Here is a 23,041-nt window from a genome sequence, read left to right on the forward strand (position 1 = left end):
GAACACACTGACATATGTAAAAACACTACTTATCATCAGGGCTGTAACTAGGATCAAAATTTTAGTGAGGTCATTTTTGCAGAAATGTGACCTAAAGCTCATAATGAATAAACTAACTGCCAAATATTAGTATTATCATCTGTAAATTATCCTTTAATTTTTGTTCGTTTTTTTTTACCAAATCATTGCTCCTTTCTTACCCATTCAAAACCATATAATTCGTATCTATATATCTATGCTTGCTGCTTTTGCATCGCTGTCCTCACTGATTACTGAAAAAGCACACATTAAAGCCCCTTGCCTCTATCACTTGGCCCTTAGCCCTCTGTCTTGCGTGTTCACGTCTAGGATTAGGGTGTCCCATTTTTTGTTCAGATAGAGGGGTAGGGCGGAGTGTTTGGGCTACATGGCGCTCCAAACGGAGATTTTTCAGAGGCACACTCCAAACGGAGTGTTATGAGAAAAAAAAAAAAAGAAAAACCGGCAAGATGGCTGCGCGAGCGACCAAGGGTTATTTTCTCCGTTAAAATTACGATGATCATTCTATTATCTTAGTTTGATGTCGTTTCAACGTATCATGGATCCTTTTTTTCGTAACAAGCATAAAAAATTGCTAATAGGATGCTAACGTCTCGGTAGCTAGCTAGCTAATTTTCCCGTTTCACTAAATGGTCCTATTGACGCCTGAAGCACGAGAATGTAACTGCTGCTCCATTTAAGGTGGAACGGGAAATTTCGAACAAGAAGCTGGCGATTAGCTGACAGCTTCTTATCACCAAAAAATTAGCGGTGGGCGATAATAAATAATTGTCTTATACCCCCTCTTTGAAAGCATATGATGCCCTAAATGTAAATAAAGCCCAGCAGCGAGGTTGCTGAACCTTTCCCTTCTGTGATATCACTACAGACTGGCCGAGTCGCCTACAGAGCACCGCTAGTAGGCTGTTAATGCAATGTTTAGGTTTTAATTTGAGGGTTGTCCCATTTCGTAGGGCAAGATTTCAACCACTACCCCTTGTAACTTAGTTCCAAAGGGTTAGGGTGACACTTGAAAACAAGGCGTAGGGGTAAAAAGAAGAAATGGGATTGGGCCTAACGTACGTTGTAAAACGCTGTCTGTACCAAACCCCAGCTAACGGGAAGAGCAGCTATTCGGTTAATCAGAGAAAATACAGTCTGACGTACCTGCAGATTCCTTACTAAAGTTAGCTACATGATGCTATTCTATCAACATGCTAGTTAACACTAAACTTTCTCATGCTGGTTGTAGTTATGAGTAGGTAACTAATTTCTAATCTAATCCCCTCTATAGCCGACTATGGAGCCTGTAGCCTAAACTGAGCTACCATAGGGGTGTTATGTGTAAGCCTATAGCATGTGTGCTGCATGCCTGAACATCTGAAGAAGTCCAAGTTACTCTGGTTCTCTGGGTAGTGTAGCGGCTCATACAGAGATAAACAAAGCGGGCAGTTCAGTCTATGGCTGTGGAGTTAATTTTGTGCGAAAATGTTTGAGAGAGGAATGTTACGGTTTGAGAGGGCAGCGGTGCTCTGAGCGCAGCTAATAAACTTGAATGCACTTGGCAGTACAAAGCTCGCAGGTAAACGCCTTAGGATTTGCTCAACAAAACACTTGGTTTCATTCAGAACTTGAAAATCACCGATGCCTTTCCTTTTCAGAACTCGTACGTGCAAAACTTAAAAACTTGATCAGTGGTTCTCTTCACCTTCAAGACTCGTACGTGCGCACAAATCATTTTTGCTCTCAGGTTTCAAATCTGCTCGATTAAAATGTTTGTGTCAAAACTCCAGCCAATCAGGGATGCATGTTGGTCCAACAAATTGCAAAATAGTTTACCGAAAGAGTGCGTGATGATTGGTTAAGTGGAAGGGCCGAATTATTCCGATGAAGTCTGCTTTGCTTTTTTTGCCAGAATGGTGGGTCACCTCAAATAGCGGTTGTGGGTGTTTTTAATGTGACCAAATTGCTGTTTGATAGTGGCATGTCAATGATACAGCCTTGATAACGTATTTGAATCATCTCGCTAACTAGCTATAGCTATAACTTGGTTCATTTAACTAGTTAAACTGCCTTTAGTACTTAGCTAGCGTTGGCTAATTTAGCTAATTTAACTAGGTTAGCTAACTGTCTTGTTTTTTAACTTTGTTGTATGATACAGGTAACTATATCAGTCTCTTGAATGATGCTTTGTGCTCTCTAGATTTGGAATTGTGATTTTTGCATGAGTTGATGGATTTTCAAGGAAAGTAAATCGATTGTTTAACAGTTACATTTTCCCCAAATAACAAAAAAGTTTGTTGCATGGCCCATATCAGGAAAGCTCTAATTTTACTCATTTTTTTTTTTAAATAAGAGTTTGATGTCTTGTGTAAAGTCTATATTTTGAAGCTAAGCTGCAAAAACATCCTGATGGTGGTACCAGTAAAACCAATGGTGGTACCAGTAAAACCACTGGTAGCACCATCAGGATGTTTTTAGCACCAAAATGATGTCTTTGTGAATTTGTGTCTTTGTAAAACGTGTCTTTAAGACTGATATGCAAATAAGCTACGTACTGATTGGCTGCTGTACATTGTGCCTCATTCAAAAATAAGTTGGGGCTGAAAAACACTTTATAATTTTACCGTGATTGGGTGTGGCTTAACTGTCGTAGGTTGAATATGTGGATTTATGTAAATGCACTGGTTTTACTGGTAGCGCCATCAGGATGTTTTTGCAGCTTAGTTTCTAAATATAGACTGGGAAATGAATTGGCTACATGTTTTTTAAACTAACACAAGAAAAACTGTTAGTTTTATGACTGTGGTAGTTAAAACCACACAAATGTCATAAGCAAACCTCAAAGAAAAACATAGGACATAGGCCCTTTAATTTTTATTTTCTTCTTTAGAACTTCTTTTTTCATGCTGCCAACGACAACAGAGCTGAAACAGCTTTTGGGTTTTTTATGGATGGCCATCAATGTAGTTGTAAAAGATTTAATGTAAAAATTTCAAATTTGAAATAATTTTGACTTGGTGGTCCTTTGTAATTAGTGTCCCATTTGAGTAATATTTTCAGGGTGCGTGCAGACCATGGGATGGAAAATGTGGACATTGCCCAGTGTATGTTCACAGTCAGAGGAACAGGACGTGGCAGCTTCATTGCAGGTCCCAGTGTCCACAACCAAAGGTAAAGGATGGTACTATGTAATAATTTCTTTGCCAAAATGAGATTAAATGTAAATTTGCTACACTTAACAGTACAGCATTATCTAGAGCAAGGATGGGGAACTCTGATCTTGGTGGGCCTAATTCCTGTATAATTTAGCAATTTATTTCTTTTTTATTTTTTCCCTGCTCAAACACACCTGATAAATCTAATCAGTTAATTGCCAGGTTTTGTTGGAGTGTTAGAGTGGAAAATGCCAAACTATGCTAACCCTTTGTTCCCCACCCATTATCTAGAGTCTAGTGTCTTGAACTGCAAAATGACAGCATCTCCAGAGACCTCTCTTCATACCTGTTACAGACGGAAGTAAGCTCTTCTGATGTGTGCGGTCAGACTCGGCAGTTATAGTGGACGGATGGAATGACGGTAATAGTGTTTGTTTGACTGAATCTGCTGTTGCACAGTAATAAGCAAACCCGTACAACGTAGTGTCTGAAATCGTTTGCCATTATCTCAGATTCTGCTCCCTATAATAGTGTTCTATGTAGTAATCCAGATTTTCAAATGTAGGGTACAGTGATTAGGGGACCGTTTCAGACATGGCATTTGACTCCACTGACTGGAATAGATCCTAAATCAACACTCCAAATCTGAATAGCTTCATGAATGTAGGCCCTGGAGTATTGCTGTAGTATTGAAGTACAAGAGTAAAAATGTTGCAAAAATTATTCATTTGTTTTAACTCTCTGCCAGCTTTATTGCTGCTCCTCTATATGACAACTGATTGACTACTCTATGCTATCCTTAGTTCTTAGCTATATATTTAATGTGTTGGTCAAAAATGACCTTTAAACTCAGCCTAAAAGTGAAGCCAATCATTATTCTGTTAAAACAATCTGTGTACTTGTACATTTAATTCTGCACTGTTGTTGAGAAACCACAAGACATGTAATCAAAGTAATTTCTAAATATGACATGCTTCGAAATTTATGTTTAGTTATCCTTTTCTTTATTTATCTATTCAGCTTCAGCAAGATGAGATGCTGCCAGAGGGCCCAGCAAATGTGGAGAAAGGAGTGGCTGTTCCCAGCTTTCCTTGCCCTCTATCCCTAGACCAACTTGTCATACTGCAGAGTACCATTAATGCCATTGCTGATTCTGACACATAAGGTTGCAACATCTATTTGGATATGGTAGAGTTCCTTTCAGCATTATTAAAACACTCTTTGTTCTTTTAAATTGTCATAATGATTGTCTGCGTTGTTATTTAGCACCCAACAACAGTAGGTTGCTTTGAAGCCAAAAGTAAGTGTTTTGATAACCTAAACTTAGTGTCCACGATATTAACTGTATTGATACACTGAAATGCAGACAACAGATAAGTCAGCCAATTTAGTCTCAGAATCAACTGGTTTTTATGTTGGGGTTTTAGAGTATACTGCTTATTCAAAGGGATTGGTGGAAATCCAGAGAGTGTAGCAAAAAGCTGAGTCTGAGAAGAAATGTCCCTTACATTTACAATCTGTGTGCTTGATAATGTTTTTAATCAATGACATCTTTTTACAGTAACCAATGTGTGAAAATCATTCAGAGGAAAACACATTATGAATGGTCCTTAAAAAAGAAGTACATTTTTATGTCTAGTAAACAAGATAAACTGTGATGAACTGTATTACTCCTGTGCTTGTACTCATTGAGAAGTGGTTTTTTGCTTCTCCAGAAAATAACTTTTTTTTTTTGTCCACAAAAAACTACTCACAGCATTAGTATTATTTCTGAAGATGGCATTATACAAGATAAATATACAGCATCAAAAAGAGGAGCGCCATGGTAAGACAGTTAAGAATTTTCTATAGAACACATTGTTAGTTACGTTCAAAGAAAATTCCCTGACGTCAGCTTAGTTGATTAATGTTAAGCTATATTTCCGAGGTTACGTAATGTTATATTGGTGGATCCTCTGGTAGGAAACTAAATAAATAATTAATTAAATGGCCTATCTACCAATGGTAGTTAGATTAATTATATAAGTTATTATTTATGACAGAGTGGTATATAAGTGGTATATAAGTTATTATTTATGAGTGGTACTGTTAAATCATTTATATTAATTTGATACTAGAAGGTTAGAAACCGTCTAGCTGATGTCAGAAGGCTACAAACACACTAGCCGACTCAATACCACGGCAATGAACGTACCTTGACCAATTGTCATAAAGCTGCTTAAGAAAGGCTGTCATGATTGGTGCAATGACAGGAACGGCCCCTCGACAGCTCTGATTGGCTGGAGTTTTGACACGTTTAAACGTTTTACATGGAGCAGATTTGAAACCTGAGAGCGCTGTGGAGTTGAAAGCAAAAATGATTTGCGTGCACATCCGAGTCTTGAAGGTGAACTAAGCAAGTTTTTAAGTTTTGAGTGAAGCCAGAGTGTTTTGCACGTACGAGTTCTGAAAGGGAAAGGCATCGTTGTGCAGATTTTCAAGTTCTGAATGAAACCAGAGTGTTCTGCTGAGCAAATCCGAAGGCGTTTACCTGCAAGCTCTGTACTGACAAGTGCATTCAAGTTCATTAGCTGTGCGCTCAGAGCGCCGCTGTCTTCTCAAACCGTAACATTCCTCTCTCAAACACTTTGGCACAAAATTAACTCCATACTAATTAATTAATTTCTTCTCAAACTACCGGGGTCCGGACCTCTGTGTCCTCATAGCTAGTTAAGGCCATGCTTATCATATGAATATTTGTATTGTAACATAAGTGTTCACTCTGCAAATAAATGTTCACTCCCCAGACAAATAGCTTTTTAAATAAACATTTCTGCAAACTGTGTCCACTTACCGTATACATGAGAGCAGCAGAGCACTGCAAGTGGGAGAGTGCACTTGCACAAGAGACATCTAAAAGAAAAAATATTATATATATTTATAAATAAAAACCTGCGTTCCAAAACCAAATAATCACTGTTGAATAAAATGCACTCTATTTAGACCGGATTAGTTTTACTAGGACATGTGGAAATGTAATATTACCACAGGATAAAAGCTTATAAATCAGAATGTCAGTAATCTGTTTAAATGACTGAGGTGAGAGTGCTACTTGATTTATGCACTGGCTTCACACCAAAAAGGCGGTACATTTAGCTACTCACAAGTTGAAAACATGTCCACATATTTCATTTAATCCTAATTCATTCACCATCGTTTATTTCTACTTAGCTGTTTTAAGTGAACGCAGTGTGTTATAAGCATTATCATTAGATTAGGAATTTCAAGTGACTGAGAAACACTGGTAATAATCACATTACCCCATCCTCCCTCTGTTAAACCAATCCTGTTCAAAACCATAGTCAAGTTGGATTAGTTTTACCTGGGGATGTGATGTAATTTGAATGATTACGAATCTAGTATGAGTTAATCCATGTCCGTAGTTTTCTATAAATGTGAAGTAATAATTCCGGCGTGAATGACATTCTATAATTCCGGCTTATTTGTTAACAAAAGTCCTGCTTTAGTTCGCCTCAAAAAATCAGCACCTCTGTTTTTTAAGTGACTGGGAGACGATGCTAACCACTGAAATGGAGCTGTTGGCACAGTTCCTTTATCCTCGAGTTCGAACAGGACTACTGTGGTCTACAACATTTTTGGTGATGGGCAAAGTAGAAAGAGAATTAAATTAGATATCGGAAGGATCCTGTCCTAAGACAGCAATATTTTTGTCCTGCTGGGACACATCTGTCAAGTTAAATGAGCCCTCATTACTTGCCTTGGACGAATAAATGAATGTCGCCTTTTCGCTGTCTGAAAAATAAATGCGTTTGGTGTGAAAAAGATCATTTATACACGTGCTTGATTTCTCTATAACTCACGCTCAGCGTATAAAAGCCTAAGAAGTTTTGGTCCGGGCTATCCGAGCTAACATTAATGTGGGGAAATTACAGATAACTTTATTCCCAACAAACTGGCCAGTCAAATTCATTACAAATGACACTACAGGTAAAACCACTCCAGCTCGAATGGGGCTCAAGTCCAAAATATTTTCTACTATATGTCTATTAAAAATGACCTTAATGGAATGGGCCATTGTAGAGAAACTGAGATGCCTTTACAGTGGTGGTGATAGGAACCAGGGGTCATAATGTCTGCAACACAAATATAGACATTTTGTTTGCTATTCAAAACCACCAGTGAACCTACACGTGTCCTTTTACATGACCAGTCTTTGCCGTCATAACAAGCTGTGAAGCAGAGCACGCTTGTTGGAGCAGTTGACATCTGTTTCAAGGCCTTCTTTGTATTTGATATAAACTATTCCCAACAGTGTTCTCCAGTTTGGGAGTTGTGCAGACTGTCGTGTATGAGCTTCCAGGTCAGGAATCCCTGCAATAAGACTTTATTTTTGCCACTGAACAGTGATGTCTATCCATGATCAACTTCCAGAACAAGAAGGGAGTGTTGGAAGACTCTTTCTGTATGAGATCTCTGGGCGCTCATGTTGTAAGCAACGTTGAAATTGTGACTGGGAACCCAGTGCTGACAAATGTCTGTTATTCTTAAATGCATTGTTAGTGTTTGCAGTTAAGCTATGACAAGTGTTCATTGTGATAATTTTCTGATGTTAATTCAGTCTAAACTTGATGGTAAATAACATTTTTAAAATGAATATATAAATATTTTTTATATAATTAACTGAATGTTATCATATGTTTTTATACATACAGTAGTTCCCATGTTACACTTAATGTATTTTATGTACCAATTAATATGTTTATATGAAATAAATCACTACAGTTTTGGTGGTTAATGTAATGTTTCATTTTTATGCATATTATTTGAATTTCAGTATTGCTTTGTTGTGTTAGGATGTAACATTGTGTACTGTTACTAAAGTTATTCAAATGTATGGAATGGAATAAAATGGGAAAAAGAAAACAACCCAGCCTTTGGTTCATTTGACCCAGCAATACAGTAAAAAGTAAACAGCTGTTGGGTTAATTGCTTGACCCATAAAGCTGGGTCAGACTAATAACCCAAGATGCTGGGTCATTTCTACCCTGTGCTGTGTTTGTCCAATTGACCCAGCACTGGGTTATGAAAATGACCCCATTTGGGTGAATTTCTACCCAACCTTTTTAGAGTGTACCATTTTTTAATTTTTCAACAGTGGCCCTAAAAGGCCTTCATACATCGCAGGACTCAGGAATATGCTTTAATGAATTTATTTTCCATAATTATATGTATGCACGCCGTAACGCCTGCAACGAGTCTTCGATCGTCTGCGGCTCATACTGGTAAAGGGGAGCCACATCAACGTATTCAGCGACGAATTTGTCCAATTTCTTCTGAATCTCCTTTGCCTTCTCTTTCAATGTCCGAAGTGTCCTCCAGGACAGTTTAGGTTGGCGAGACTTCTTTGTTTTGTATGTGATTGTGTTCATTTCGTCTCCTAGTTCCTCTTCTAACAGACCGTATCCGTCTGTTCGCACGTGTTCTGTCTTTTTCCAAAGTGCTGCTGTCATTTTCTTCACGGCTTTCTGCGCCTCGGCCTTACACAGCTTTTTGGAGTCATTCCACAGCTTTGTGTTCTTTTGTTTATATTCCTTCCATTTTTTCTCTGTCACTGACGTATCATTCCAGTCTATCTCGTCTCCTGGTTCCTCCTCTAACAGACAGTATCCATCTGTTGGCACGTCCAGTGTCTTCTTCCAAAGTTCTGCAGTCGTTTTCCCCAACCGCTTCCTCATGGATGTAATCGCTGCCATCACGAAACACTCACAACGCTAACTCAGTAAACTCACACGCCGACACAAGTCGAAGTAAGAAAAAAAATCGTCTGCAGGCTCTATTTATAAGCTCGGTTGTGACGTCATCGCCGACATCGCCGACAAGTGCAGTATGCGCTGTAAAGCATAAAACTGCACAACTTTTTTTTAGGGCAGTGAAACAAAAATGATTTTTTTTATTTTTTTTTATTTCTACCCTATTTTCTCCCCCAATTTAGCCGTCTCCAAGTAAACCCGCTAGTTAGGACTCCCCCAAAACACACGATACTATCAATGCTAGGAGGGTGAAAGCTAGCACAGGCTTCCTCCGAGACCTGTGAAGCCCCCACCGCTTCTTTTCGAGCTGCCGCTCACGCAACGTCATTGGCCAACTGAACGCGCTCGGAGGAAAGCGCCAACCGCCAGATCTGTTACGTCAGCTAACAGACGCCTGCGTTGACAAGCATCGCGTTGAGTGATGAGTAAATAGAACTAGGCTGGTAAGCTACCTAGCAGGCTAAAAGATCAGTATATAAAAAAACAGCGGTATATAAGTCCAAAGTATGTCACTTGCATGGATTACGCGATTCAAATGTTCGTGTTTTGGTCAATTGTACGTCAAACCCAGGCTGAATATTCCAAATGGCTCTGTGCTCCCTAAATGATTCTAGCTATGAAAGTTTAGAAATTCTAGTCTCTACAGTCAAATAGGGTATCATTTATCGAGTATGGATGTGGCTGAGTCCCAAATGACTATTTCTTAGCTGTATTTTGCATTGTTGGGCTGCAGCCAGTATAGGTTAAATTTCTAGAGAGTGCACTATGTAGCTAGCTAGGGAGCAGGGAGCCGTTTGAGATTCACCCCAGCACGAGAAGAGGGGAGCTGCTGGACTGGTGCTAGACTCGCAGCGGTAATCTGGTGACAAAAAAGTGCTTATACAAGGTTTTTTTGCATTAAACAGTGCTGTGTTATCATATGTTCATTTTTATACGACAAAACCCAAAAAATAAATAAATAAAAAGAAAAATAATGAAATGACCGCAATATACAGCATGGGCGACCGAACGTTCTCCTCGTTCAGCGGTCCATGCTTAGCAAGGATACCGCACTCTAAAGGAACTACATTTCTTGGCGGAGTACTTATTTATGTCGATTATTATTAATAATGACTTAAATCATTATCTAAAACATTGTGTTTTGTTGGCTGCCGTTTTATAAAAGCAATAAACCACTCGAGGTAGTGCGTTACTGCGATTTTATCACGGGGAAGGGAGTTTTAGGCACTCCGCTTGGCGTCGTGCTAAAGAACACCCTTCCCTGTGATAGAATCGCAGTAACTAACGGCCTCTCGTGGTTTATTGCTTTAATAAATAACATCAGTAAACAGGGGCGCTTTAACCTGCTGGCGGGCCCTGGGGCTGTAGTTACGGACTCATACTCAGAACCATACCGCTGAAAGCCATGGACGGTCAAGGCTAGAAATTTGCACTGAGATGGCAGTCCATTTCCAAATGAAGCTTAAGTTTGCTTCGCCAGGTTCTTTTTCAAATGTTCGTTTCCACATTTAATTGTGCCACAGTTACATTCTGTACACCATTTAAGTTGGAACGGAAAATGCGTTATAATTCGTTATAATAATTAAATAAAAGAATAAACAAATGTATGAAGCTGTTGATAACTAATAAAAATTCGTAAAATTAATAAAAGGAAAAGGCATTACTGTTGCTCACCTCGACAGGTAAATATTTGGTGCATAAAACATCAATAACAAGATAACATAAAGAACAGTCTGGTGGAGCATTGTTTAGCATATGTATTATTATTATTAATATTGTGCTTTTGCCCAAACAACTTTATCAGACTTCACAGGAAATCAAACCCTGTTTATATTATATTATATATATATATATATATATATATATATATATATATATATATATATATGTAAACTTTACAGCGCAGTCTTTTAAGAATGAGTAGCATAAAAATAGAGAAATCTGATTGGTCCTTAAACTGGACTGCTTTGTGAACTGTGACTGGGCTCAAATCTGGCGCGTCATTAATAAGCCGAAATACACTTAGCTGACAGAGCCCAGACTCGACCCTGCTCCGGTGATACTGTATGTATGCCGAGCCGGAATGTAGCTGACAGTGCCGACACTCAACCAGAATCGGCCCAGATCTATCTTGCTAGCTGGGTAATTACCCTCTTGGATCCCCTAAATGTCTCAAAATCAAAATTCTGGGGGGGTCCATGACAAAGTTATTTTGAGGTTATGCTGTCCGTTGGGAGAAAAATAGACACTCAAATTAAGGGAAACGTCATTATTTAGCCTGCTTCACCCACAATCCACGAGCTTCTGTTACTGGAATGCTTTAACTAACTAGATATGCAGCACTAGTCTGCCTCAGGGTGGTGCTGTAGCAAATTGGTTCACCCAGTTGGTCCTTCATAGTCTAGCAACTGTCACTTTGAGTGGAACTCCTCTGAAGTACTTTACAGTATGCCGTAGCATATTTGTCATTCTGAAAGCTTTTCTAAGAGTTTGGTAGAAAGAGTGAAATGTTACTCATTTCTCAAACTGAAGACAAAGGACGAGATGTGTAATATCTCCATGAATGTGTAGAAGGCCGCATTACCAAACTAGACAAGAGCATTTCGAGTAAGTTGACGGCTGAGTAACCCCTCTGAGCTAACAATGAGCAAAACCTCTCTCTTTACTAGGTTATTTTAGGCCCATGCATAAAGTGTTCTAAAAGTCCTATTGTCAGTAGTGTTAGAACACTGAACGACTGCATCATGTATCATTACAAAATTACAGATTTAGATCTATTAACTGATTGAATATTATCCCATTATGCAGTTATCTTATTTTTTTTTTTTCTAACAGTTGTTTATTTTTCCTCCTGTTTATTGTAAAAAAAAATCCAAAACATTGTTTGCTTGATTTTTCATAGACTGAAGTGTATCACTACTGTTTGCTGGTGCATTTTTGCTCACAAACCTCAGACAGACTAAATCAGTTACGTGTCATGTATCATGAAAGTCTAAAAGGATTGTAATGTAAACTTTTTTGCCAGATCACCCAAACTTAAAAGTTTTGTAGAAGAATGTAAAATTCTCTTTATTAAACCACACTGAAGAGCACATCATACATTTTCGATAATTAAAAAAAAATGGCAGTAGTAATCTGAGGCCATCTAACATCTGCTTCTGCAGGTTATAATTTGTTGAAGAATCTGTTGGTCTATGAGAGCATACACAAGCCTTGAAGAGCAATCCTTCTGTCTGACTTTAGCACTGTACTTTGGTATGTTTGGGTAATAAATCAATCTACTGCAAGTTGCACTGTTATAACTGATGCAGTTGATCCATGATCATAATACACTAGAAACAGATTTCCATATTTTGAGTTCATGAGCATAATGACCTGCCAAAAAACAGAATAGAAAGACCATTGTTGCCTCTATCTTCAATTATACTTCTCACACAGGTGCCAAAAACAGACTTTAATGCCTCTTCCTCAAATGTTCACACTTTGATATTGTGACATTTACTGATCACTACCACCCATCTGTTCCCCCACCACCCACTGTCACTCCTCCCCTTTCCTCTCACTAATAGACGGGGGTGTAGAAATGTATTGATGCATCGTGATTTGTCTATCACACCTGCAACAAGCTTGAAATGTTAGAATCAATGTAATCTCAAAGCAATATTTAATAAAATGGCATTTTTAAGCCTTTTTTCAAACATAAAAATGTGTGTAAACAATCCCTCATGTCCCATTAGTGTATATTTAAGATTCCAAATAAAGCCTAGGTATCAAAATTCAATTTTTACTTACACTTTTATGATGCAGACCAAATTACTTAAAGACTACAGAGTATCCAAAGATTCATTGCATTGCATCATTTTAATACCTAAATGGTCAGTTTTGGCATCCGTGAGCCAACAGGCATGCTTGTTCCAAAATTTAAACTGGTGATTGGTGATCTAAATTCTGCAAGCATTTTATTAACATGATCACATCTTGATTAGTCTGTGTTACATTGTGGTCAATAAATACACACACTTCAAACTCCCTTCACTAATTTTTGGCTTAAGTCACACCCATTTTCGCTTTGTTATTAAAAAACAAGGTATTAAAAAAGCATCATTCAGTAATCAACATCAAAGGATCGGTATTGGTATCGATAGCGGAAAAATGCAGTGATGCCCAGCTCTGAACTGTACCACATATATTTGAACAGTGATGAAATCTGAGATTTCAGGATGTATGCCATAAATTAATAATATTTGTATAGTCAGACATTACACCACCACTGTAATAACTTCTTCTGCTCACTCTCTTTCTTACAAACACACACACACACACACACACACACACTCTCTTACCTGGGAGATATGGCAAAAGTATAGACATTTTTTACAATACACAATATTTAATTTTTCTGAGTTTATATAAGCTAGAAAAGACAAAAAAACTCCTAGTACTGGACAGTACTGATTTATACTGATACTTTCTTTGTAATGAAGCAGGCAGTTGTTCAGTGTTCTTTAGGTACTGACAACATCCCTGATACTCACAGAAAAGCATATTGTGATGTGAAGTAATTTTTCAGAATGGATAAAACTGTAATTTATAAGGGTGAATATAGTCATATTGACCAGCCACATGTGTCCTTATATTTGCATGCACACCATAAAAACAGCATATTCAAAGACAATTTTTAAACCATTTATTTAAAAAAGAAAAGGAAAATTACAGTAATAATAAAAAGTACCTCAGTTCCATTAAAGTATCTTACATAATAAAATCAAAGCCCAAATACACAGAATAGTTCTTGCATAATCATTTCTAAAGATTGACAGCAGAGGGGCTGAGTAACAATTGCCCCTAAAAAATGTACAAAGAAAATGTACACAGCACTATGTGAGAAGCTGAAATGGAGCTAAAAATGTGACACTTATCGATTATGCCTTTTAAAAATTTTAGAACGTTATAATTATCACGAACTATTTGAAGATACTTAGTTCTCTCCCTCTCTCTCTCTCTTGTGTGTGTGTGTGTGTGTGTGTGTGTTTGGTGGGCAACACAGTGTGTCCATGTGGAAGTAAAACACAGGCATATTTGCTTTTCATCTGCTGGTGATGAAAAAGATGAAGAGCACCACTAAGTTCACTAGACAGCCCTTGAGATATAATGAAAATGAAACACTTCATCATTAGCACAAGCCAACCTGCATTATAAATAGATTTATACATACCAATACATGTGTGCATGTCTTGGCTAGATAAATGTCATAAAAGCTCACTATTTGGAGCAAGAGAGAAAGAAATGTCACTAAAACCCCTGTTTTTGTCTGAAAGTCTTAATACTTATGAATATGCATGTTATATTTAAAGAGCCTGAATTCTGAAAGGCCATTCTTACATTCTAGTCAGTTTTTCTTTGCGTGGTCGTGAAGCCTGTTTTCTTTCTCTCTTGCTCCCTCTTACATGATCAGCAATGCATAGTATACTCTGTAACAAATGTTTTGCATAAAACACAAACAAAATAAAATGAAAGGTTCACTATAAGCACAACCCGTTTTTGCAAATACTACAGAATATTTGATAGTACAATAGGCCTGCAATAGGGTATTTTTACATCTTAAAGCATTTAATCTACTGGTTCTAATTCCTCTAAGATAACAAGCATATTTGGTACTCTGTTTAAACAAATACTTTAAATTAGAAAGAGTAGTTGCCATTGCAATGCAACTGTATATTTGTATGTGATCATTTAGATGACTAGTAACAGTACTCGCTAAAACAGCCTGCAGATTCCCACTCCCATACTCTGATGCTCGTGTTCTCGTTACAGTTCGCAGAAACAAAATGTGTTCCTCTGTGTTCCTGTCAACAACTTATCTAGCCATGCTCCGTCTACAAATGCACTCTTTAGTAGCTATAGTTGCAAAGCTAGACAAGCTTTACTGACTGCTGCCAATTGTGGTCAAAATATCTAGATGCATATCTAAATTGAGTGTTTTCAAATAGTATTTTATTTCACATACATTTATTTAATAGTTTCTTGACCAATCACAGCATTAGGATCAACTGGGCATGTTTTGTTTATTGTTGTTGTTCTGTAATCATGCTAATGTTAGCATGTGGATATGTCCAACTTGCCTATCCTATCCTTTCTACAATATAATGAAGCTCTGTAACACAGATAAAAGTTTCCAGTTTAAAATGCTGATTATGTAGCAACCTTAGTGTCAGCTGAACATGATTTTCCCATTCAGTTTTTAAAGCTGGTCCAACCTTGCAACAGTCGCTATGGAAGAATGCGTCTGTAGGCATGGATATACAGATCAATTACAAGCTGGAAGGCAGCAGGGAAGACTTGATGCTCTGTTTAAGGTAAACTATAAACTGAGATTACACATACAAAGGTCCTAAATATCATTTTATATTTATTAATATAAATTCTATATATTAATAAAGCTCTACAAGCTATCAGTTCAACCATAATTTATTTTTCATCTTATTCATATATTATTTGTTCACTAGTCCTTGGCTAACGAATGGAACTTGATGTAGGGAACAGAAGGGTGTTGGTTTTAGCATATAGATTAGCCACTGTCTTTTACAGCCAATCTTACACATCCTTAAACACTTACATATGTTGAATAATTCATACTGCATGTAACCATTTTACCTGCTGATATACACCTGCCTCTTTGGTCCTGCGATATCTGAAGGATACTAAGGCTACCCTTTAAAAGTAAACATTCTGAAAACAATAAAGAATTATAATCATCCTGAAAATATGGAACTAACTAACAAAAACAACGCTATATGTGAAAGACCATACAATCCTTGCATCTGACCTGACAGAATATGTATAAACAGCATGTATATTTAAACAAACAAACAAAAACAAACAAAAACCCCTAAACTTTCTTTGTTATTTCAAACAGCACTCCTGAAAATGGGACACTCTCATGCACATGTACTCCAAGGACAGAATGTCACTTCACTGACCACGTGACCATCAACCGTGGTTCAAGTTTAACTGCGGCACAGCAAATAAACAACACCTGCATGTTTCAGTTACTCCAAATCTTTAAAGTCTGTTGTAAGTTGTAACTGTACAGTGCAGAACATGCGAATATTTCAATTATTTACAACAAATAACCGTGCTGGTACCTCTCAGTTTCATTTTATGTCAACCTACAGAATCCATCTCTCTTTTCCTTATCTCTACATCTCTCAACCCTACTTTCTATTCCTGCCTCCCTTTTTAATTTGAGAATTTCTTTGAAAGCAGACACATTCAGAGCTATAGATGAGTAAATATGCACATTAAAGGAAAATGCCATTATTTTTCAATCTGTTCACTTTCTGTCACATTATTATGGACAATAATGTAGTTCTATATACTTCTATAAAAAATTCTGTTAAAAACACACATAATAGAAGCCAATCATTCAACACTTCCCTATCTATTGTTTTCTATTATAAGTGTTTCAGAAGCACCTTTGAATTGGTTTCTATTATAACAGTGCTTCAAGCAGATAGATTTTGTTCTTTTGCTAAGTACATGGAAACAGATCTAAATTATTGATCGAGGTATCTGTGCCCTACAGGTCCTGGAAACAGAGATTGAAAAATGGAAAAATACTGGAGTATTCCTTTAAAATACATTTCTGTTACAACTCTTTGGTGAATTCTGGGTGAAATGTACATGAACACATTTTTCTTTATGTACAGATATCCCTTTCCTACTATGTTACTACTTGAGAAAATATAAAACATTTGACAGGCTTACACTGGAGCAGTCCGTGAGAGAGTGCATTTGCTTAAAATCTGATTAAAATCTGTAGCTCTTCTGTTTGGGACCTTGTTTAAAAATGGTCTTCGATCCAATCACCTTCATTTAACATACACATGCATTCACACGCATACACACACACACATACTGAAGGAATTCTGTACTTGAAGCCAGCCTATCATCACATCACCAGGTTGGGGCATACAGTCAGATTCCAGGATGAGCAAAGGGACTTGAGCGTGGATAGTAGCGCAAACAGGAAAATCCAGGGAGCATCAAATCAATCAAGGAATTTCCCAAAAAGAAAGTCTCACACCTCATTCCAGCACGTACAGTGATCTATTAGTGGAGACAGAAACATTCAGCACATTTTCACATAGAATGTGCCATAAGCTATATGAATGTTAGTCATATGAAGTAATTTCTATTCTTGTGACTATTCAAACTTATCACTAATGCTATAGTTGGGGCTGTGAAGATTACTCTAAACTTTAGAGTAAACTTTAAACTTTAATACCAAAAAAAAAAGTAATTGATTAAAATTTAAATGTACTTTCTTAATGAATTAGCAATGACTAGTTGACAATGTCTGGTGACAATGCATGTTTTATATTCTTCTACATTTCCCTCTGAAAGAAAGAAACTGATGCACTTGAAAATAGATCATATATTCTACCAAACTGGTTCAAAGTCAGAGATGAAAACCCGGTTTGGACTTTTAACTGACTTGGACTTAAGACTAAAATCCTAAACCTATGTTTATTTTATTAAAATAAATGATTGAACATTTAATTTTGTCACTACCAATTTAATAATAAGGCTTCTGAAACGTTACCAAATAGCTAGTCATTTAGCTAGTCACTGTTTCAGCAGTGGTAGTAGCTAATTTAAAATGGGACAGCATTTTTTAAATACAGTTTTTAATTTAAAAAACATAACTCAATAACTCATGACCCAAACCTAAATCTAAATCTTTCAACAAAGAAATTAAAAAGACCCTTTTAAAAACTTTTTTAAACTTTTAAAAAAGCAAAAAGTTAAGTCTTTAAGTATTGTTTTTTCACAAGCTGAAATTTAAGTGTTAAGGTTTGGGACAGCCAACTCTAAACAAAAAGTACCCTATAAATTATGATTTTGCACGTATTTAGCTTACTATCTCAATCCATGTATTGAGTTGAAAGAAATCATAACATTGTCCTTGTAAACATCTAAAGTCTGAATACTACTGTGGAACTGCATAAGTCCAGTACAATGTCCATATATGCAATTTTGATTTTACACAATTGTTTGTCTTTTTAAACGCTTCATAGCCATTTCATTTTCTATAACATTTTTTTTAAAGACTATGCATGCATGATCTGCTATTGTTAAGTCAAGTCCATTTTATTGTTTTATTGTTTACTTGATAATAAAATAATCAAAATAATGGGGAGATTATTTGATGACGGCCCTGGTTATAACGTGTCACTCTTATACAGCATTACCTGGCAACCAGCAGGGATGATGCTCAGTTGTAGCTGCCTCTTTGAATGGTGAATTTAGCAAGGGCATCTTGCAGCCTGTGGTACTCCTCCTCAACATTCTGTAAAAATGAAATTGACATAATTACACTTGATGAGTTTATCTTTTTTCATTATTTCCTTTTTGAGACAGATATAAAGACAGCAGTTACAATATCCTGACTCCAATTCATTCCTCGTTTCATCTTCTCCATCTTGACAAATTGCTGACTCTCTCTCTCACCTGTAGTTTCTTCAGTTTGTCTTCCAGACTGTCCAATTTCCTGCAGACCTCTTTCATACTCTCATGTGAAAGGACCAGCGGAGCAGCAATTGCTGGTACCTCCTCTATTTTCGCTTTTCCGTGCTCTCCTTCCTCCTGGCCCTCTGTACTGTGCTCTTCTCCTAAGAAAAAAAAAGAAAGAGGGGGGCACTCAGTACAAGAGATGACTGTTCATCCATGATATTTACTTGTGTTGCATATCAATAGCATAAATTATTATTATTTTTTTTTTATCTAACCCAAGATCCCAATTTTCATTTGAAATCTTTCAACACTTCATGATTTGCCATGATGGAGAAACGAGGTTGTAAAACTAGGTTCCTTCTAGGTCACAGCAGAGTTTAGTGTTTTGCCTCACTGAACACACATAAGCTAATTAGCAAGGCCTTCGTGAGATGAATTCAGAGTGTAAGAAGAGAAACAGCACTGATTTTTGAAGAGCTGTGGCCCGAAGGAACCCAGGCCATTTATCAATATGTGTTCATATTCTTGCCTAATGTCATTTTCCACTGCCCAAATTACATTCCAATATTCAGGGATGCAAGTACAAAGATCTATAAGAGTAATCTGATGTATGCTTGATCCGCCCCGATTACTGAGGAAGCCTCACTTCATGATTTGCCATCAAGAGGGACCTTAAAGTCCCATAATTCCTTAATTCGAGAACGTTCTTCCCAAGAACACAAGTACAGAGCGCACATTACATTGAAGTGCATGCTGGGGATTGTATTGTGGCTTATTGTGAACCAAGCTAATATTAACAAAAAATTAAAATAATTTCACAGTCCAGATAGGATTGAGTGTTTGACACATGGGCTAGAATGTCTAGAACGACATTCCCATGAAATAATGAAACCTTGGTCTATGAACTAACTCTAAATCCAATTAAATAATCAACATTCTCATAATAGGAGATGTTTCTGTTTTGTTTTTGGTAACACTTTACATTAAGGGTCGCTAATCAATCATTAATTATATATAATATATATAATAATCAACTATTAATTTCCCATTATTTACTTATTAGTTAACGCTTCATTAAGCATTAGCTATTACTAAGTAATTTTTTAAGCACTTATCAATTAGTAATTAAGTACACTGTTAGGTCATAAGTTAGTTTGTCATTAGTTTATGGCATACTTACTCATTATCTGTGTCCTAACTGCTGCTTATTACATTGTTAATTAACTAATAAGTATTTTTGTTCATATAAAGAAGTAATGTGATAACTTACTAGCATGTATGTGTTAATCCCACTAATTATCTGTTAATTAACTTTCCATCACCTCCATATATTCAGTTGCTTCACTTTTCTCACATTGGTTCTTGTTCATTAAAGATGCTTATGGTCACATCTGACCGTAAGATGAGTGCACACAAATTCACTGACGGTTTTGTTATTCATCACTTTCATCTTGGCATATCTGTACTCATATCTGGTAGGAGTGCATGTAAATTTGGGCATAAATGCTGGATATGTGGCTAACTAACCAAAACTATTATCAACATAATCTGTAATTGCAAAAATAAGAACAACAGTTGAAAATATCAATAATACTAATGTGTGTGCATGACAGTCCAGTACAAAAGTGCATGTACTTACTTTACATGCAGATTGATATAAACAAGTGCTGCAACTATTTCATGTTCCATTTAAAGACACATTACACTGTGATTTTGTTGTCATACACTGCAATAATACAGCGTTTATTTTAGGGAATTAATTACACTAAACAATCACTCTACTATGTTAACAACACTGAGAGTATTTTGTTTTATTTCACATCTTATTTTTTTCCAGTTGTTGTCATTTTAATACTATTAAGTTTGGTCAGCAGGGGAGGAGTACACTCACTGCTGGACATGAACCTCCACCCACGAGCACGGCCATTAACTTTCATGCCAAACACTGCCGTTTTATTGGCTGGCTACTGAAACATCTGCATGAATTAGTGTGTGCTTCATGTAAATAATATGTAAATGAGGTGCTGGTAGGCTGGTTTCATGCACTGAAGCTGAGTTATCGTTTCTGCTCAGATCTCCACTTGTTTCCACATCGTACAAAATTGTTCTGAATCAGACGCAGAGCGGTTCATACCTTATAAAAGGCAAAAAATTAGCGACTGTAGCCTGCTAGCCTATCGTAAGCTAATACAGTTTAAACGATGTCTATCAAATAGACTTTACGTATAAAAGTTTTTGTTTGCGTTTATGTCAGAAGTCTCTGCATCCTGTAGCTAAATGTGTCACAGAACCTGCTCCACGTTAGCCAGCTGGTGGCAGCAGCTAATGAAAGCTAGCTTCCTTATTTTGGGAACACAGCTACAGTTAGAAATGGCTTTTAGCGTTGCTAGCTAGCTACAGCTTAACAACGTCTACCAAATTCATACTACACAGAAGAACTTTTATTTCTTTTGAAAACAAATATTACAGACATCGCTGGCATGTTGTACAACTACAGAGACACTGCTTGATGTGAGCAGCTGCAGCAGCAGTAAGCAGGGCTACACCACACACAGCATTTTAGCTGTGTTTAAAGTTAAATCAGTGCTTCCATTCACTTTCTGTTCTCACTTTTTGTCATGATAGTGCACGACAAACTAACATATGTCTGTTGTAGCTCAGTATTTGAGCATTATAGTTCACTGCTAATGCTTAATCCGCGACTCTTTGTGAAAAGGGCCCATGGCCATTAGATCTTTACATTTTGACCATAAATTACTTCTTAAATTCCTCTTACTTAATCATTAATTACTGCTTTACTTCTTGTCACTACTTTGAAGGACACAAAAGCAGTAATTAATGATTAATTAAGAGGAATTTAAGAAGCAATGAATGGTTGATTAAGAGGAATTTAAGAAGTAATTAATGGTCAAAATGTAAAGATCTAATGGCCATTAATCATCAAAGTCACGTAAAAAAGAACACGTTTTATAAGGTATGAACCGCTCTGCGTCTGATTCAGAACAATTTTGTACGATGTGGAAACAAGTGGAGATCTGAGCAGAAACGATAACTCAGCTTCAGTGCATGAAACCAGCCTACCAGCACCTCATTTACATATTATTTACATGAAGCACACACTAATTCATGCAGATGTTTCAGTAGCCAGCCAATAAAACGGCAGTGTTTGGCATGAAAGCTAATGGCTGTGCTCAGGGGTGGAGTTTCATGTCCAGCAGTGAGTGCACTCCTCCCCTGCTGACCAAACTTAATAGTATTAAAATGACAACAACTGGAAAAAAATAAGATGTGAAATAAAACAAAATACTCTCAGTGTTGTTAACATAGTAGAGTGATTGTTTAGTGTAATTAATTCCCTAAAATAAACGCTGTATTATTGCAGTGTATGACAACAAAATCACAGTGTAATGTGTCTTTAAATGGAACATGAAATAGTTGCAGCACTTGTTTATATCAATCTGCATGTAAAGTAAGTACATCTACTTTTGTACTGGACTGTCATGCACACACATTAGTATTATTGATATTTTCAACTGTTGTTCTTATTTTTGCAATTACAGATTATGTTGATAATAGTTTTGGTTAATTAGCCACATATCCAGCATTTATGCCCAAATTTACATGCACTCCTACCAGATATGAGTTAGTTTGTACAGATATGCCAAGATGAAAGTGATGAATAACAAAACCGTCAGTGAATTTGTGTGCACTCATCTTACGGTCAGATGTGACCATAAGCATCTTTAATGAACAAGAACCAATGTGAGAAAAGTGAAGCAACTGAATATATGGAGGTGATGGAAAGTTAATTAACAGATAATTAGCGGGATTAACACATACGTGCTAGTAAGTTATCACGTTACTTCTTTATATGAACAAAAATACTTATTAGTTAATTAACAATGTAATAAGCAGCAGTTAGTACACAGATAATGAGTAAGTATGCCATAAACTAATGACAAACTAACTTATGACCTAACAGTGTACTTAATTACTAATTGATAAGTGCTTAAAAAATTACTAAGTAATAGCTAATGCTTAATGAAGCGTTAACTAATAAGTAAATAATGGGAAATTAATAGTTGATTATTATATATTTAATGATTAATTAGCGACCCTTAATGTAAAGTGTTACCTTGTTTTTTTTTTTAGATATATTGTGTATATTTCACTTTTCTGATCTTGCCTAACACACAGGATCAGGAATAGCAGTTATGATTTTGTTCTGTGCTTGATTAACGTCACTCTTTTTTGTCACCAGTCTCGTTTGTTCCATTAACTAAAGTTTAATTTAGAAAATTTATCAATTAATTAATCAAACTTTGACAAAACATATAGTGCAAATGGACATCACAGCCACAGCGTTATACTGTGTAAAACCCAGGTAATACCTAATGACTGACTTCCATCAGTGTCCGTGTCTTGCTTTGCTGAACCTGCTCCGTTCTCGCCATCTGGCTGGGTGTCCTCAGATAGACTGCTGCTACCGACCAACAGTTTCTTCAAGGATGTAACTAAGGAAGCAGTACAATGCATGTA

The 23,041-nt window shown here is 36.7% G+C and overlaps 1 protein-coding gene across 5 annotated transcripts in view; it reads right to left on the bottom strand.

Annotated features, from left to right (window-relative positions):
- Nucleotides 1-13,656: 13,656 nt before the first annotated feature.
- The window catches only part of arhgef1b (Rho guanine nucleotide exchange factor (GEF) 1b), a 61,303-nt gene continuing 51,918 nt past the window's right edge, over nt 13,657-23,041 (bottom strand). For 4 of the 5 annotated variants that reach the window (XM_036558510.1, XM_036558508.1, XM_036558511.1 and 1 more), the window contains 4 exons: nt 22,894-23,016; nt 18,500-18,660; nt 18,241-18,338; nt 13,657-17,095 (listed from right to left, as the gene is read on the bottom strand). In XM_036558510.1, the coding sequence (XP_036414403.1) occupies nt 18,264-18,338; nt 18,500-18,660; nt 22,894-23,016 (359 nt within the window). In that variant the 3' untranslated portion in view covers nt 13,657-17,095; nt 18,241-18,263. The remainder of the gene's footprint in view (nt 17,096-18,240; nt 18,339-18,499; nt 18,661-22,893; nt 23,017-23,041) is intronic. The other variant, XM_036558509.1, reaches the window with a different exon arrangement.

This window comes from Colossoma macropomum, unplaced genomic scaffold (assembly GCF_904425465.1).
Source record: "Colossoma macropomum unplaced genomic scaffold, Colossoma_macropomum, whole genome shotgun sequence".
Classification (NCBI taxonomy): domain Eukaryota; kingdom Metazoa; phylum Chordata; class Actinopteri; order Characiformes; family Serrasalmidae; genus Colossoma; species Colossoma macropomum.